Below are 19,728 nucleotides of genomic sequence, written 5' to 3'. Positions count from 1 at the left end.
ATCCTAGCTCCAGCGTTCCTGTGTACCGTTTCCAGCTCTTCCTGTGTATTACCCGGCTTGTTACTTACTACTCCTGTTCTGTGCTCCCTGAGACACCCCGCTTTCATCTACTGCTTCACTGATTACTCCCTTGGAGGACCGCGACCTGCGTGTTCCCGCAGCTAAGACCACACTTCCTTGCGGGGGTCCCTGGTGAAGACCAGGAACACGTTAGACTCCGCACCTCTTTTGGTGAGTAGTGCCAAAATCAGTAAGCAAATACCCTAAATCTGTGACAGCTTCAAACTCACAAAAATGCCCTTTGTAATTTAGACAGTACAGATGTAGGCTCATTCTCATAATTAATATAAGATATAAATGTGGATAAATAGAGCAGTATTTTAGGATAAATGCAAAAAAATTTTTTTTTAGGAAAGGGTTTGGTTCTAAAGGGGTAGGGGTTTGGAGTTTTGAAGTGTCATTCACACTTCTATACACCGCCCCTCGTTAGATTTTTCTACTTCTCAGCACCCCTAGGCCCACTTTTAGTTTGTAGATGCATCCTTTAGAGTGGAGACTAGGCGTGCATAGGACGGGCCATTGATACAAAATCAAAGTGTGTCGTGAGTAGAAATGCTCAGGCTCGGTTCCCGGAGAACAGAACACACCCGAACTTAGCAGATCCGAGTAGACTCTGTACTTTTGCATAGGTAACACACAAATAGGAGAGCTCCATTGCTCTATTGCTAATTGTCATTGCTGAAATATAAATAATAGGTCTGGTAGGCTTGGTCTTCTAAATCTGGAGTTACATTTTACTGTGCCATAGCTCATTCAGAAACAGGAGAGGTGACAGTGTTCAGTGTGGAAACAGAAATTGTAATAATAGGGCTGTCAATGTTCTTAAGATACTCCAGTGACATTCTACTGTGCCATAGCTTATACAGAAACAGGAGGGGTGGCATTGTTCTTGTCACACTCCAGTCTCAGTCATGATCATACTAATCCCTCTACCTCATGTGCTAAAGCCTATGTTCAAGTGCATAGTGGTTTTAAGTCAGGGAACCAAAAATGTAAATAAAAAGCTTGTACCTTTTTACAGAAGAAAAAAACCCCCACTAAAATAAAGGTGAAAGTTTACTGTAGAAAAACATAAAATTGCCAACAGGCCATTCTACCCAAAATATTACCAAGCATACCAGCATCAGCAAGCTCCCTTCTCTCAGCTAGATCTCAGCAACTGCAATCTACACTGTCATCATATTCACCCTCATCAGTGTGTACATCACCCTCAAACAATACTAATTAATATCAGCTGGAATCCACCATCACAGAAGTCTGTGTACTTTGATGTAATTGCCGGTAATGGCCTTCCTCATTTAATTTGTAGTTTATCTTGCGGAAGAGCTGTCACGATTTCTGCGCAATTCTTTTAGACCAGACCAAATGTCAAAATGTTGTGCAGACTCAACTGCATCACCAATGGGTGTCTTGGGAAAGCTAAATTTTTTCCTAGCAGCAATTTCCAGAGAAACTGAAGGAGGAGACGTCATTGTGTCATGTACCACTTGAGCTGTTAGCTTGCTGAGCAGGAGCTCATTGCATCTCTTGAAATCTGGGTCAGTTGGAAAGAAAGAGAAGACATTGCTCTTAAACCTAGGATAAAGCACAGTTGGCAAAATGTAATGATCCGATTTCAAGATGTTGATAGCTCTTGGATTCTGGCGACGCAAATAAAGTACTTAATCTACAAGTCCAACATAATTAGCAAAATTTCTTTGTTTCATTTCCTCCTTCAATTTCTCTTGCTGCTTTTCAAAAAGTCTAATTAGGTGAATCACTTGACTCAAGCTAACAGAGTCTGCACTCTCTTCACAGGTGACTACTTCGCTGGACTAAAGTACATTTCCCCTCAATTTCTATTCTTCTTGCAGCTGCTGCATTCTCCTACATGCTCTACATGCTGTTGCACAATCCCGAAAATGACCCTAAAAATTTCAGGACACATACAGCATCTCTTGCATGTCATTGTCATTTTTTAAAAAGTTCTGTACCACCAAGTTGATTGTGTGAGCAAAACAGTAATGTGATGAAATTCCCCCAGCTGTAATGCTCTAACAATACTGGTGGCATTATCAGAAATCACATATCCTCACCAGAGTCCAAGCAGGATAAGCCAAGTTGCAATGACATCCCTTAGTTTTTCAAACAGGTTGTCAGCGGTATTACCTCTGACCTGCGCCTTGTCTCGTTTCTGATAACCATCTCTCACTCCCTCCTTCAAGACTTCTCCTGTGCTGCTCCCCACTTATGGAATTCCCTACCACACTCAATCAGACTTTCCCACAGCCTTCAAATCTTTAGATGCTCTTTGAAAACCCATCTCTTTTTTAGAGATGACCTTATCCTTGATAACACTATTCACACTAATGCACCCTCACAACTATCCCAATCTCCACTCTGAGCCACACTCACTCCACTTATTTCAGTTGTGCTCCTTCCCTTTATAATGTAAGCTCTCTAATGAGCAGGGTCCTCCATACCCTTTGTTTTCATGTCTCCATTAATTTTGTCTGCCTTGTTTGTTTTTGATTTTACATATGTCCTGTTTTATGTATGTCCTTGTCTTCCCTACTGTACGGCTGTCACGGGCCTCGGTCACGGGTCTGTAGCAGGAATGGTAAATGAACGGGAACCAGCCGGAGACGAAAAACAACTCCCAGTAAGGTGCAGAGTCTAACAAGGAGGGGGTATACACCAGGGACCAGCCGCAAGGCGGTTTGGACTTAGCTGCACCTCCTTGCAGGTCGCGGCCCCTACTGGAAGTGACTAGTCGGAATATTAAGGAAACAAGCCACAAGAGTAAGCAAACAAGAGGAGAGTGTTAGCTCTGTGGACGACTGATTACCACTAGGATGGCGGCAGGAATAGAGATCAGTAGTCAGAGTAATCACGTCAAATTATGCGATTCTCGGTGATATCCAGTATCCGGGAGAAATGCCAGCGAGCCCGGAAGCCCGGGAGACTGACCCGAATTTCAGGAGTCTCCCAGACTTTCCGGGAGAGTTGGCAAGTATGGCATAGTCGCCATGGCGTCTGTGATCCTCTTTGCGACTGTATGACAGCTTTCATACTTGCTTCCTCTTGCAAAGGATTGTTTAGCAGTCAATTGTTGTAAGCTACTAGTAGTCTTTTTTTATGTCTGCTTCTGGTTTGAAGATCCACCCCCAGCAGCAGGTGCAGCAGCAGTGGGCCTAACGCTCAAGGATTCTTCTGAGGAGTCCTGGATAGGGGAGGAGTCATCTCGCCTTACAAACTTGGATGCAGGACTAACTCAGATCACTTGTGAGGATATTGATGATGAAGGTGTTGGGGGTATAGATAGCAGGTGCTGGGATCTAGCTAAGAAAAAGGAGGTAACTGATGCTGGACTGCATGTTGTTATTTTTTAGCATAAGTTTCTGATTTTCACAAAAGCTTTCCATGAACTTGCGTCAAATGGCGCAACATGGATGAGGTTCCTAGATGGTCAAGGTCCCTACCTTTACTGACTGTTTCTTTAAAATGCTCCAACCGTTGTCAGAATTTGTGTAAAAATAATTCCACACATAAGAGGTGGATTTTTTGGTCTTATGTCCAGGCATGACAGTGGCCTTCTTCTTATCACTGGCAAGAAATGCTGAAGTCTTTGTTTGAAAGTGTATGAAAATAATATTGTGACCTGTAAGGTGGTCGAAATTGACTGCAAATGACTTGAAATTAGTGTTATTGAGGTTAATAATAATGTAGGGGGGAAAAAAAGTAATACTATGTGATTTTAGCAAAAAAAAATAGGGATTTTAGAAAAAATAGGGATCCAAAACCAAAACACGCAAGGGCGGTTTTGCAAAAACCAAAACCAAAACACAAGTTAATCCAGATCCAAAACTAAAACCAAAACCAGAATATGGGGATCAATGAACATCTCCACTGTCTTTCGATGAAATAATTTTCAGTATAATTCAGTATAATTTGTCTTTCAACAATGGTAAGGAAATAATTTCATAAATTACCATATTCATCACGGTAAAGATGTAAGATACCACATTCTCACTGCCGTGATATTCAATCATTTTGGTGTCGGCAACTACCATCATTTCCACCCATCGCTCTTTGCTGATGGATCGTGGTGAAATCCTTCTGCTTTTCATATGTTTTCTCTCCCACCTCTCCCGCTGGCGCTCTTGTTGGATGACAGATTTGGCATCATCTAAAATATGATATAAAGAAAATTGCTAAAAACAAATACAAACTTGCAAATAATGTTATATAATATACACGTGGTGCTACTGTATGTATAAATGTAAATAATATCTGTATAAACAGTGAGTTCTGATATCATTGTTAGAGTGTTCACTAGGATTATTATTATTATTATCCTTTATTTGTTAGGCGCCACAAGAGTTCCGCAGCGCCGTACAATGCACAAACAGTAGATAATACAGGGTAAAACATTACTGAACAGTAAACAAAAAATACTAACACTTCAGAAGCTCCAAGCGGGTTAATGCAGTAAAGACGGAGCAGAAGAGCAGGTAAGGACACAAGAAGGAAGAGGGCCCTGCTCAAATGAGCTTACATCCTAAGGAAGGGTGAACAAAACTCAGGTACAAAAGGGAGTGAGTTGACGTATAAGGGAGAATAGAGGGGGTGGGAGGAGGGAGGGGAGAAGGGGTTATGTGGAAGGTTGGTAGGCTTTGAGCAACAGGTGGGTTTTTAGTGCCCATTTGGAGGAGCTTAGAGTGGGAGAGAAACGGATGGAGCAGGGCAGGTCATTCCAGTGAAGGGGGGCTGCACAGGAGAAGTCTTGGATTCTGGAGTGGGAAGATGTAATCAAAGTGAAGGAGAGGCGACGGTCATTTGCCGAGCGCAGGGAGTGGGCAGGAGTGTGAATGGAGAAGAGGTTGGAGATATAGGGGGCAGTAGACTGGGAGAGAGCCTTGTACGTGGTGGTCAGGAGTTTGAAAAGGATTCTGTAGGGGATGGGGAGCCATTGTAGGGCAAGGCAGAGAGGGAATGCGGAGGATAACACGTGTGCTATAATAAACCCCCTACTGTAATTTATGCCTTCATGTGTTCATGGAACCCATTGGTGACTTAAAATGGACCTACAGTACGGGGGACATTATCCTATACACACTATATATTCAACACCAGTTTTTATGGGTAACTCCCCTAACTGTTTTTAGTATTATATTAACCATAGCCATATAAAGTTCTTTCTAAATAAAAATGGTTCTGCTTAACAATAATTGGCTGTGTATATACATCTGATTTGTGACCTCCTGGTAAGTTTGGCTTCTTGTAACATTGACTTGCATCTAAAGATCTAATGTACGTGTTCAATGGAGAGTTTACCTAGTTTTCTGAGCGTTTGTAATGTGTTGAACGCAACTTCAGTGCAACGCACCAGGGATACCTTACTGGCACCGTGTAGAAGTCTTACATTATTAGGGTTCTTAAAGACATTCATTGGTTTTGATAACATGTTATAAATCAGATGGGAGTGATCACTGTGCAATGTCAACAATGGATGTTCTGTGCTACCAAGGGAAAATAAAGTTTCTAAGAAAAAACCTGCGCACAGGCTGGTGGGGAAAGCTGTGATAATTTTTTGACATGGGGAATATTGATAATTTAATTAAATTAATTTGATACAAATAAGGGGGCACTGGGGAAATCTTTGTGGAGGTTGTAATTTTAAATACATTGGTTTATTTGCTTAAAATGTTCTCCAAGGTAAACTAGACTGCACAGTGGAGAGTGAGATACCTTGCCAGAAATTTGAACTGAGATGAGTCATCTTAGATACAGATGCTGATCGAACAGTGGAGATAAGTAACCCGTGCTTGTTTACCATTGATTTACTTGGACTGTGCATAGTGTTATCAGTCAGGTAGGGAAAAGATGGGGAGTCCTAAAGGACATTGTATTATACCCTTTTGCTGGACTGAGAAATGATAACAAGGGTGAAGTGCAGGGAAAGTTAGTCAGGGGACAGAGATTTGTGAGAAACTGCACCAATTGCCTTACTATTTTTTACCAGAGAGAAGCTCATGTACTTGCTGGCGGAAGAGTCTTATGTTATTGTCAAGGGAAGGACGATGTAACAAAAGTGCAAAGTGTATGTCATTCTTATTGTGGATCAATGAAAGCCTGAATCCTGTGTTATTTGAGGAGGATAATATAATAATGTGCTGTTGATTGTGACATCTGGGTTAAACCCATAACGAGCAGCCTAAGGAGCTGAGACTATGATTTGTACTACTAGCTGATAAAAGCTTAATCTAATTGAGGGAAAGAAGGAGTGGATTGAGTTGATTCTACCTCATGGCAGACAATGCATATTTACTTATGTTGGTTTGATTTCAAATGTTTTCTATGCCTTGTGTTTTCTAACGTTAAAGTGACTGTGATAGAACCAAATACATATTCTTGTGGTTAGTTATCTTCACTACATAGATATTGTAGACCTATGTTAGAGGTAAAGAAGTACCTCTTAGTCACTGTATACCAGGGAGACTTGTTTATGCATAAAAGAATAGATATTAGATAGTGCTTTGTTTGAACTGCAAAAGTCTAATTTTGCTACAAAATTCAGAAAAACTCCTTTAGAAGCTCAATGCCTCCTCAATAAATGTGTGGCTTCTAAAGACCAATCTGGTGTGTTAATTTATTTTTTGTGTGTGCCTGTGGTCTATAGTAGGGGGCAGAAAGCTCCTTGCTCCCCCTCTGGAGTTGCTACAGCCGAGACACTACCCAACGAAGACCCTACGGTACCCATACCAAGGTGGCGGCACTGGGCAACACGGAATACAGGGAAAAGAGTTAATTTGCAGACAGGACACACAAACTGGTACATACAACCCAGCCAGAAAAGGGGGTGTTACAGAAATATGAATTATTTTACTTTATTTAAAAATAAAGTGAAATAAGAAAAACATATTATGAATTTTTTTAGTATAAGAAAATACTCACCCAGCAGCCAATCCTGTGGATAATTCCCTTTTTTAAAATGATGGAAAAGTGTTGATTTCTGCAGGATATACTAATCATGAGATTATCCAAGGAAACCAGCCAAAGAGTTAAATATCTCCTGTTTAGCATTACATACAACCTGACACAGCTCAAAGGTTGTCTATGAAAAACCCGCCACAACTGCCACCATTTGCAGAAAAGTACTATATACAAAAGCCCGCTCCTTAGTACTACCCCTATACCCATCATCCCCTGCATTCCAAAGCTGTCTATAACTTTACTTACATTTCCTGTCCCAATTTACTATGATGCCCCTGTAAAATCTTTAAGACAAGAGAACAGCTTCTCTGTTACAATAGCTGCCAATTGTCCCAATCTAGGTCAGACAAACCCCTTATAGGGCACCACCCCACTGCTCTGATTGGCGGAATGTTGGGTGGTATGTACTGATCACCAACACGGGTAAGTGTACACTAATGCAGGGGTTTCTTTAGAAGAGAATATGGATGTTGTGGGCAGCCCTGCACTTCAGAGACACTAGACATGCCCCAAGGGGCATGGCACACTTTCAAAGTGATGTGACCATGTCCCCAGCTGGATGTGACCACACAGTCTTTTTGGGCAATGTCCCAATTTGCAAAGAGGAAATGTTTGGAGGTAACACAACATATAGAGCGTATTAGACACTAAAAAAACACACAGCACAAAAAATGTAAAGGAGATTGAAACACATCATAACATAAACTATTACAAAATCTTTGACACTGCTGCAAACATAAATTTCATCCAAAATGGGCATGGTTTTATCAAATCACTCTGTTCAGCAGAACAGAGTGTGACCAAAATTGGGAATGTTGGCTGGGTGAATTATGCGATACCACAAGTCAATGCAGTGTGATAAGGTAGTGATTTGTTTTAAAATGGTTGAAAAGCATATTTTTCCACAGCTAACAGCAGGCTGACAGAGTATATTTGCAGTGAGAGTGTTTAAACAGAGCGCCTGCAGAGAACTCCATTTTAAATGCCTGGTGGGAGTGTCATCTACCAATCAAGCTAGGGCTGTAGGAGGAGTGTAAAGTATAAAGAATTGTCTTCTTCATTGTTCAGGGTGACAAATGCTAGATAATGACCGGTGTCTAGACAGATGTACTTTGTTTAGTCAGTGTTAGGTTTCCTGGTGTCATCTTGATGGCAAGTGTGCTATTTATCTGTAAAATGAACAATAAAATGAATGTTTATTCAGCAAGAAGTTGTTCATGTAATGCATCACCCAAAAGTGTGCCTGTGTCACAACAGTTGCTTATCACATGATTCAAGAAGCCTGCTACAGTGACCCACCTAAGGCCAGAGGGGTTTATAGAATGCTATATGAGCCATCACAGGGTCATCTGATAACTCTAAGGTCTGCTCTTTTATAAAAAGTAATTTCAACTCTAGGTTGATAGGTTCTTTAAAGTCTTTGTATGGGACTGCCTATTGTAAAGAACAGGAAGTTTAGCGTGTGTATAGAAACTTTATTTCTCTACAGACAGGTTCTATGACATATAGCCAAGTTCTTTAAATAGCAATCTTCGTATAGTATTTTTTTGTTATAAATCCCACATGATCCTTCTTAGTACAGTTAATAACCTTGACTAGCCCCTAAAGCAGTGCAGCATAGACGGGATATTGCTGTCTTTGATATAGTGAATTGTTTTATGTTATTCTGAATGCAATCTCTTTCATATATATTTCTGTAAAGCAGATCAGTTCAACGGCATTGACTATTCAGAGGATTCTACTTTAAGCTGAAGATAAGCAGCAGTACTTATTGAGTTGCCTGCTGAGCGTCACCAGAAATAGATGCAACATATTATAATACATTTCTGGGCTACTCCGTACAATGTTAGGAATTGAAAGTAAATTGAAACTTTTACAAAAGTTTTCTGTTTAGTAACAGTGCAAGGTTATCTGTGAAGTGTCCTTTGGCCCTTTGACTGACTGCTATTTAATAAACAATGGGGCTGGAGAGTAGTCTAATTGAGGGTGCTATGATATTCCCCTGGAGAGTAGTTTGACAGAATAGGAGGATTTGGAGGATTGATATACCTATCCCAATGCCAGCAAAAGAGAGAGTAGAATTACCATTTGAATTACCTTGGGCAGTTCAGCTGTAGCTTACAGTATCATCCCTTTGAGCACCGACCTACAGTATATCATGACTGTCAAAGCAGTGGGCTGTGTTCAAGAGACAAGCTAGCCTGAAACTCGAGAGGGTTTTTTTTTAAGCACGCACAGGGGGGAGGGGTGTCCAGTTACCTGGACCCTCCGACCCTCAACTCGACCTGTGCCCCCAACTGCTCAGGAACTACTGGTCAAAAACTTTGTTTCTTGAGGTCAGTGTCTAACCTCACTGACTTCAAGAAAATGGCTGACACACTCTCACAATGTCACTCTTCAGTCTCCAGTGGCTTTGCTCAGTGCCACTGCTCATACAGAAACAGGAGGGGTAGCAGTGTTCTTGTCACTTTACAAGAATTGACTGAAAATGATTGGAAATTAATGTTATTGAGGTTAATAATAATGTAGGGATAAAAAAAAGAGCCAAATAATGTGATTTTAGTAAAAAAAAAAAACAAAACCAAAACCAAAACACGGGGATCAGTAAACATATCTAATTAGAACAAGTAAAATATATTAAAACTGAGTCCTGCTGTTCTAGGGGTGACGGAGCCTAGACATTAATTTGCATACAAAAAGTAGGAATCTATTCACGGGGGATTTATGCACATTTAAAACTGTTACAATGGCTCATAATAATTATCTTGATATCACAGTGTACTTGTCCTTAAGTTTGAGATTATGCTTTATTCTAAACCAGTTTTATACTAAAAATTCTTATTAAAGCAGAGACAGGCAAATCCAACTGTTGTCAAACTACAAGTCTCAGTATATTCTACCTGCCCGACGGTGTGGTGAGACTTAATCCAGCCACACACGCCAATACTGCTTGTTGGAGCAAGTAAGAGGTTCAATGTGCAGGTTTGCCAAATTGCACAAGATTCTTTGGCAGGACCTCTTACAGTATAATTAAGGTCTGTTATACGGTTGGTCTGTTATACGGTTGGAGGATCACACATGGACCTTTTATGTTCCTATAGCGATTCAATCAATTTGGACAAAGTTATCCTCACAGTGAGTGTTCAGCTATATCATCCTCTCATTCACCTCAGCTAGAAAGCCACAGGTTGCCTAAGGAAAGTGTACTTGTAGTTTATTTGATCGTAACTACTTTGTTCGGCAGATGTAGACACCAGGGATACATATATAGTCAATGAATACCTTGTCATGCTAGGTACTTCCTGTTTGTATGTGTAACAGGGCAGATGGTTGGCACCCCAGAAGTAGTATAAAGAGGGATTCTATAGGCCCGTTGGTATGGTAGAGAGGCAAAGGTCCCCCCAGTAGCAGGGGTTGGCTGGCCTGGGGGGCAGGGGGGCATCTGCCCCACGGGCTGGTCCCATAGTGGGCTACCTTGTGCTTGGTTACTGGGCCACCTGCATTTTTTTTTCCTTTAAAATGTTCCTAATAGGCTGCTAAGTCGAGTTTTGCCCCACAGGCTAAAATTTCCCAGCCTCCCCTACCCAGTAGTGTCGGAATGAAACAAAGAACACAAGTCTAAAACTGCATAAACTCGTAAGGTTATGCTCTTTCCTTTATCCCAATGGCAGAAAAATAGCAGTAGTGTAGGGAAGTAATACCACGAGATCTTCAATATCCACTAAATACATAACTCATCAGGCATATTGTTTCAACAATATCAGCATAATCACTACATAATATATGTCACTGAATAAATACATCTCACTTTTAAGTTAGGCATTGTGCATCAGTGAAATGGGTTTCACTGGATAAATACTTTTGACAGACAACCGGTTGCTAATGGGTTAACTAGACAATTACACTAAATGGTGCTCCAGCAGATTATTTAGATAAATCAATCACAATAAACTTTTATGGCAATTATACAACATTTATCACACAAAATAAGTGGAGATGCAACAAGGATTAATCCAGCTTGCTCAGGTTAGATGATTTCAAAGAGACTAGGGTCACTTTACAATAGACAGAACTCAAGAGGGTAAATTGTAATCCATTGGTTTTAGCGAAGTTTCAGCTGACACATGAATTTCATTTACTTGTGCAAGAAAAAATCTGTAATCGACTTGACACATGCATGATTCCTGAGCTCAGGGTATTACATATGCAGTATACTCTTCAAGCAGCAGATGCTACATACCTGACATGTATATTTATGTTGAAAGCAGAGCAATAACAGCTACCCCTCACACTCACACTTGCTGCCTAAGGACCATCCTAAGTATCCAAATCATGTTACATACATCAAAGAACATTCCAGAACATGCACCTATCTCACACAAAACACTGCAAAATCTTCAATTCATGCACTCATTACTTCTGCATTCATTACTGCAATTCTGTTTCTACTGATCTTCCTCTAACCAGCACCACCCATACAATCTATTGTGAATGCAGCAGCCAGACTAATGATCCTTGAAAAACGTATTTCTACAGCATCACGTCTCTAAATATTTCCTAGATCTGCACCTCCCATCCACACTCATTACCTGCTCCCATTCTCATTTAAAGGCATTTTCTGGGGTAGTACCCATTCAGTACAAAAAACTTTCACCTAGTTCTGCACCTTCAAGCGTTCCATGAAAAGTTACCTCTTCAGGCAGGATCAAATCCCCTAACCAACCTCCTTACCACCCCTCTACACATTTCACTCAAATGTATATTTATTCACCATCTATATTCAAGCAACCACCTAATCCTCAAACCAACACTTGCTGAGTTACTGGAAGATATAGCCCTTTTTTTAAATGGCAATCTGGCTCTACCAATTTGCAACCTGTGGCACTAAAAATCATGTATCAAACTCCTATTGTCCTATAGATTGAAAGCTCTTGCGAGCAGGGTCTTTTCTGTCTTTCTGTTCATACCCAGTCTTGTTTTATTTATAGTGGCCTACTCTCCTGGAATGTCCGGGAGACTCCTGAATTTCTGGGAGTCCCGGGCTCCCGGGAGAGCAGGCAATCCTCCCGACTCCCGGCCAACTCTGTAAATTAAACTAAGGGGGCAGGACCTAGTGATGCTGTCATCATCGTGGCCCCCATCATCATGCATCATCGTGGCCCCGCCCCCTATTTTGAATGAGCCAAACTAGTGATGACAGTTTTGGGGGTGGGGCTAATGACGCAATTCTTTGAGCCCCACCCCCACACACCTGAACTCCCGGGAAACAAGTTGCCTCTGTTGCAGGTATGGTTTTATTACTGTGTTTGTTCCCAGTTGTAATGCACTGTAATGCTTTTGAGATATACAAAAATGTTAATAAATAATTCCCCATAAACCCTTTCCTGATCCCCAGACTTTTGTCAGCAGTTAATATCTCTTGTTGTTTATTCCCCAACAACTGGATACCATCGGCATAGCCCTCTTTGCTGGGACTGCACAGTTAGTAAACACATGGATAAATGGGACTAAAACAAAAACAGTTCATATCATCATCATCATCATCATTTATTTATATAGCGCCAACATATTCCGTAGCTCCACCCATTTATCAAAATGGAGAATGCTGCTCAGATTAATACTGGAACTACTGAAGTAACTCTAATTTGTATTTAGGAGCCTCTTATGTGTAAATATATTCATTATCAATGAATAAATATTGGTTTAGTTGTCCTTTTAATCCCAAAAGCAAGTTACACTGATGCAACACACATCACTACAGCTTATTAGCAGGAAGGAGGATACACTTAAATTAATTATTTTATGAAGATTTTTATAACAAACAACAAATGTCATTAAATTACTGTGCTGCAGCTGCAAAGATCCAGAGCTTGTTTGAAATTGCCATAATAGCAAATAAATGTACTGTGATCTCTCTCGTTTCAACTATGCAACTATTTTCCATTGTTTAAATTAAAGAAAATGTAAAAGTATTTTAAAGAAATAATCCTATCAAATTCACGAGTTATGAGAAATATTATGCTACGGGCAGTGATTCTTCTATTCCCAGAGAACCACTCACTTGAGCAAAAAGAAAATTATATTTGTATCAAACTGCTGCAACCAACAGAGGTAAATGAAGAAATATGAAACTACTGTAAATGAGTTTGAGTTAAAACTTTGGGGAAATCATTTTATAGTTTTGTATGTAGAGCCCACAATTTTGTGTTTGATAATATCTTTGTGAGCTGCTTCAAAGCTGTTTACATTTGTGGATATATCAAGTAATGTACTGGAATGGAATAGCAATGTACTAAATTGCACGTTTTAAATCCCCATTCATAGCAGAAAGGAAAATGCCATTGAGCTGGGTTAAATAATTAATATTCACAGCACAATCATATGTTGGGTAATGGAGAACAATATGTAAATAGAGAGCTCTTGTTCACAAGATAGTCAGAACACAATGCATATATTGATGGTATCCTTGAAAGCAGATAATAATAGTGATAATGATGTCTCCTGCAGATTGTGTAGAAGGCTGGTTCTGCAGGACTGCAGTCTGATTAGTACTCCAAGTATATTGCATTTATTCTACATCTATATATTAATAGCATAAGTACGACTTTTATAAGTGATTTATTTCTATGATGCCGTTGTCTGAGCAAATATCCTCAAATAACTCAGCAATATTTGCTTTGAAAGATGTGAAGGCTAATGCAATGGTTGTAATGAGTTGTAAGGAAGGATATTATGGAGATAATGATTACGTAATTTGAGGGGATTTGTCATAAACAGTTCTGCTAAATATGGTGGAACAACCACATTGAGCAACAAGACCTTTCCATTGTGACGGCAGTCTGAAAAAAGGCCGTTAATCCTTTCTACCAAACAGTGTAGGGCACCACAGTTTACACATTGCACGTCCATAGGACCTAAAAAGTAGTATTGTAGCGAATATTAACAGAATTCAACAACTTTTGTAAAGTAATTTAGTCATTACATTTCCATTTAATTTAAGCCAGTTACCAGCGGGTTTCCCTAGTTTTTCATAATCATTAATTCTCTCTTTATTGGATGTGATTACTGAAGACCGACAAACTTTGATGTAGGACCCTTGGGAAAAAAATGGCTCAGAATTGTTTCAGGAAACATAGCAGGCTACATGCCTTCTGGACTGCCTGGCATTTGGAATATATGCCCGATGAAGACTACTGTGATCCAAAACTAGTTGAGAAGCTTGAACTTTAAAGACCATATTTCATCTCCTGGATCACCATGACACTTCTGGTTGGCTTTGAGTCCACCTTGTTTGTACATACTAGAGACCACTTTAGATGGGAACTTTTAACCAAGTGTCTTTTAAGCAACCTGGGGAGAGAGATTATTTTACTTTTATCTCTTTAAAAAAAACTGTAATACACTATGTGCTGTATTCATATACTGATTTGTTCCCTACATCAGTGATGCTCAAACTTTTTTTTAGATGGAACTCCAAATATCAGTGTGCCATTGTTCAAGAACTGCTGACACAGGTGTCTCACAATCGGGGAACACAAAAAAAACATATGTTACCCATTCCTCCTCTAGCTGATGGTGGCACACATACAGCGGAGAATAGATAAAACCTGAAATAAACTGTTCATAACCCCCAAGAATAGTAAAGTGCAATAGTCTAGAAAGTATTCTTGTCATACACATATTATATACAATGTTATGGTATATTGGCTTTCACTTATAAATGCAGAAGTTTGATACACAGGATATGTGTTATTTACCTTTCTTCCAGGTTGGGTACAAAGTTCACTCATTTCCAGCCATAATAAGTTCTACAAGATTCTTTCTTATAGAGCACCTAATCTGATGTACATGGTAAACAGGTCCCTCACATGTTTAAACCTCTAACAAATTACTGCAGCATTTACTTATATATTTGTAAATGTTACCAGTAGTTCTTATTATAAAGCACCTGTATTGCTGTCCATTAATGATGCCTAAATTATTTACTACTGCTTGAGTTGAATGTATTTATTACGGCTAGTGGCTATTGACATGAGCTTCCAGAAAAGGCGACAGTCGCCTTTCCCGTAGAGCTTGTTGCGCTCATAGGTACTTGGATGCCACCAGGACTTAACTCTTAGCATAGTGGAAGCTTATATACAATACCACAGCAAGTAGATAGGAGGCCGTAGCAAAGACAAGCGCGGGTGGTCAGGAGCTTGCCGAGGTTAGGGGTCCGCAGCAAGCAGAGTGGTCAGGGACAGGCCAAAGAGGCAGGGTTGGCAGCTGGCCCTCCCTGCCTTAAATACTGGCAAAGACCAATAGGAACTCAGAAACCCTATTGCACAATTAGCCACAGATGGAAAATAATGATTTAATAATCCTTGTGCACACGCCTGGCCGCTCTTTATGGCGGGATGTGGCGCTCACTGACCAAACGTCCTGACCGTTGCCTAGGTGATGGCCGGGACATAGAGGAAGTGACGTCTCGGTTATCATGACGATGGCCCGGACATAGCCCTAATGTAAACAATGAGCCGCCGCGGCTCAGAACACCACGACGGCTCGCAACAGTATTAAATAATCCAATTTTTATACAATTATAATGTCACTTTTCTTCTATGATTTTGATATGAAAGACAATAAGACAGTTTGAGTGGACTAGCTCAGGGTAAATTTAAATCTTTATAGGAAGCATGTCACACAGCGTCAATCAAAAACAATGTATGCAATCACTCATGTGGCAAAACTCAAGGAAATGACCCTGAGGCATTTACTAAGCATAATATACAAAACATACTTTCCACATAATTTTTATTCAAACTTCATTGTTTATGTGTGTGTAGAAATTCATTGCCAGTCATATATTACAGATAAATATCCCCAGTGTCAGACACATATTGTACAGGTACCCCTTAATTGCCAGGCATACATTGCAAAGAAATAGATATACAAATATATATGAATTCTGAACAAGCGCTTCACTATTTACTGCAGCCAGATACAATCTCAGACATTTATACAACATTTGTTAAATGTAAAAATATACAAAATTAATAAGATATAATCCAGCACTGTATATTCCATAAAAATCACCACAACGTGAAAAAAATGTGACATATAACAAAAAATACTTCTATTCATGTATGGAAGAATTGTTCACTGAAGTCTCCCGATAAATGTAGAAGTAAAAACACATAAAACAGAAAAAGCTAAATAATAGCGTGATATTGTTAAAACAATTCAATATTTTAATATAATATCAATGTTCTTCAAATATATTATTCAGTCCAATTATCCATTCTGAAGGTTTCCTTATGTGAGTACACGAAAAGACTTGTGTAGTATATTCAAATTAGAGATGGTCACTGACCCCCGTGTTTTGGTTTTGGATTCGGTTTTGGATCTGGATTACCGTCATGTTTTGGTTTTGTTTTGCAAAACCACCATTGCGTGTTTTGGTTTTGGTTTTGGTTTTGTTTGGTTTTGTTTTGCTATTTAGTTGGAAAATCAATGTTTTTGGGCCTAAAATAACCCAATTTAGTGCTCCACCTGTTTAGATAGATAGATAGATAAGTAATCTAATTGTAAAGCTAATAAATTATCAAAAAAACATTTTAATTCCTGGTAGGTAGACCTTCATTTATTCTACACACAAAACAGATTGTCTTCCTCTCCATCTATGCTATTGGCAATGCAGCCATCGTCTTTGGATGTATATTACACCCTATACTTATAGTTAAATATGTAAAGAAATGGAAAAAGGAGGTTTGCTTTCTGGCTCTCTAGGCTCCCCTCCACTTGTTGAAAAAAACAAAAAATTCAGCCGCTATAGACTGTACAATATTAATTGAAATGGACAAAGCCAGTTTGTTTTCTGGCTCTCTAGCCCCCCTCCACTTGTTGAAAAAAACAAAAAATTCAGCCGCTATAGACTGTACAATATTAATTGAAATGGACAAAGCCAGTTTGGTTTCTTTCTCTCTAGGCCCCCCTCCACTTGTCAAAAATACAAAAAAATTCAGCCGTTATAGAATGTACAATATTAAGAGAAATGGACAAAGCCAGTTTGGGTCACTCTGTCTATGACACTCTACCCTTAAGGAGAAATTGCCCAAACAGCAGACTTTCCAGAGGGTACGTGATATGGAAATGCCACAAGTCCCTTTCCTCTTTGGGGGTAGATTGCACCCTACACTTACATAGAAAGTTTTAAAAAGATGTTATCGTCATCATCTTCAGCTTCATCCTCATCAGTGTGTACATCATCATCACAGACTATCAATTCATCGCCGCTTGAATCCGCCATTAGAGAACAGTCAGTGCTTGGATTTCTTGGATGGTGAACACCTTCCTCGTGGAAGATGTAGTACATTTTTATAAACATCATTTTCTCCACATTTTTGGGAAGTAATCTTCTATAGCGATCACTGACTAAGTTCCCTGCTGTGCTGAACACTCGTTCAGAGTACACACTGGAGGGTGGGCAGCTTAAGTATTGCAAAGCAAGTTTGTACATGGGTTTCCAAATGGCCTGCTTTTCTTCCCAGTAAGGAAAGGGACTGTCTGACATTTCCATATCAACTACCTCTTGAAAGTAATCCTTCACCATCCTTTGCATGTTTATACTCGTATTGGATGGAGTTATGGGCAAAGTGACACATTTTTTTGAAAAATCCTTCAAACCAGCCCAGATGTTAAATTGTTCTGGCCTGCCCCCTGCGTCTTCACTGCTTCTTTTTGGGAAATTTAATTTTTTACGAGCAGCAGCAGCTTGAGAAAGTGAAGGAGGACACGTCGTCAAGCCGAGGCCCAGTTCAGCGGCCAACTTGCTGAGCAATAGCTCCTTGCAAAAGTTCACATCTCGCTCATTGACAAGTAAAGACTCAATGTAGGTCTTAAACCTTGGATCAAGCACAGTGGCCAAAACGTACTGATCCGAGTTCAAGATCTTAATAACTCGAGGATCATTGTGAAGTGAATGAAGTACTTGATCGACAAGGCCAACATACTTTCTGAATTGCTTGCTTTCAGCTCCTCCTTCATTTTCTCAAGCTGCTTTTCCAATAGTCTAATTAAAGGAATGACTTGGCTCAAACTAGCAGAGTCTGCACTCACCTCACACGTCACAACTTCAAATGGTTTCAGCACCTTGCACAGCACTGAAAGGATTCCCCACTGTGCAAGAGTTAAATACATCCCCCCTCCTTTCTCAATGTCATGGCTTGTGCAATACGCTTGTATAGCTTTGCGCTGTTCCTGCATCCTCTGAAGCATGTACAGGGTGGAATTCCACCTAGTTACCACCTCTTGTTTAAGTTGGTGGCAGGGCAAGTTAAACTGCTCTTGGAGCTGCTGTAATCTCCTACATGCTGTGGCTAAATGCCTGAAATGGCCTGAAATTTTACGGGCCACCGAAAGCATCTCCTGCACCTCACGGTTATTTTGTAGGAAGCTCTGCACCACCAAGTTCATGGTGTGAGCAAAACAGGGAATGTGTTGGAAATCACCCAGCTGTAATACTCGCACTATATTGTTGGCGTTATCAGAAATTACATACCCTGGGGAGAGTCCAAGTGGTATAAGCCATGTATCGATCACATCTCTCAGTTTGCGTAACAAATTGTCAGCTGTATGCCTGTTAGTGAAGCCAGTGATACAAAGAGTGGCCTGCCTGTGACAAATGTTACGTAGTGGTGTACATGCTGCTGCTGTTCCTGCTGGTGAAGGTGAACGACCAACCCAGTGAGCTGTCAGTGTCATATAGTCTTTGGTTTGGCCACTTCCACTTGTCCACATATCTGTGGTTAAGTGGACAGTGGGCTGAATGGCATTTTCAGCGCAATCTCTACATTTTTACACACTTTTTTGTATAGTTGTGGAATTGCTTTACGGGAGAAATGGTGTCGCAATGGAATTCTGTAACGCGGACACAAAACCTCAATTAACTGTGAAAAACCAGCTGCGTTTATTGTGGAGATTGGACGCAGATCTAACACTAACATTGCAACCATGGCGTCTGTGATTCGCTTGGCGACTGGGTGACTGCTGTCATATTTGCTTCCCCTAGCAAATGGTTGTTTCACAGTTAATTGCTGAAATGTAGGACTGCTCATTTTCTTGACCTGCCTCTGGGCTGACGATTCACCCCCAGCAGCAGCAACAGCTGCAGCAGTAGGACTAATGCTTTCTTCAGGAATCAATAATAGTGCAGGAGTCATCCAACCTTAATAAGTGGGATGCCGGGCTAACTCCCAGCGCTACTGAGGATATTGATGAGGATGGTGTGGTGGGTGTATTTTGTAGCCGTCGGAATGTCGGTGAGCAGAGGGTCTTAGCTGATGGTGGAGTGCTTGTAATTTTTTGGGAAGAACTTTCAGCTTTTCCCAACACTTTGCAATGAACTCTCGTTAAATGGCGTAACATAGGCGAGGTTCCAAGATGGTTAAGGTCCCTCCCTCGACTGACTGTGGCTTGACATACATTTCAAATGGCAAAACAATTGTTGTCTGGATTTGGGTAGAAATAATTCCACACATAAGAAGTGGATTTTTTTGTTTTATGCCCAGGCATGACAATGGCCTTTTTCTTGTCACGTGCCAGAACTGCTGCCACTGGTGCAGGACTTACACAAACAACCTCATCCTCATCAACATTCTCATTAGCGCCCTCGTCGCCTACACAAATCTCCCCCTCATCCTCTTCTAATTCCAA

General features: G+C 40.3%; 1 protein-coding gene across 1 annotated transcript in view; it reads right to left on the bottom strand.

Annotated features, from left to right (window-relative positions):
• The window catches only part of ADAMTS12 (ADAM metallopeptidase with thrombospondin type 1 motif 12), a 461,827-nt gene that overhangs the window by 230,503 nt on the left and 211,596 nt on the right, over positions 1-19,728 (bottom strand). The window contains exon 4 of the mRNA XM_075214451.1: positions 4,032-4,228. Within this exon, the coding sequence (XP_075070552.1) occupies positions 4,032-4,228 (197 nt within the window). The remainder of the gene's footprint in view (positions 1-4,031; positions 4,229-19,728) is intronic.

Source organism: Mixophyes fleayi, chromosome 1 (assembly GCF_038048845.1).
Source record: "Mixophyes fleayi isolate aMixFle1 chromosome 1, aMixFle1.hap1, whole genome shotgun sequence".
Classification (NCBI taxonomy): domain Eukaryota; kingdom Metazoa; phylum Chordata; class Amphibia; order Anura; family Limnodynastidae; genus Mixophyes; species Mixophyes fleayi.
This window is presented reverse-complemented; position numbering and strand designations above follow the sequence as displayed.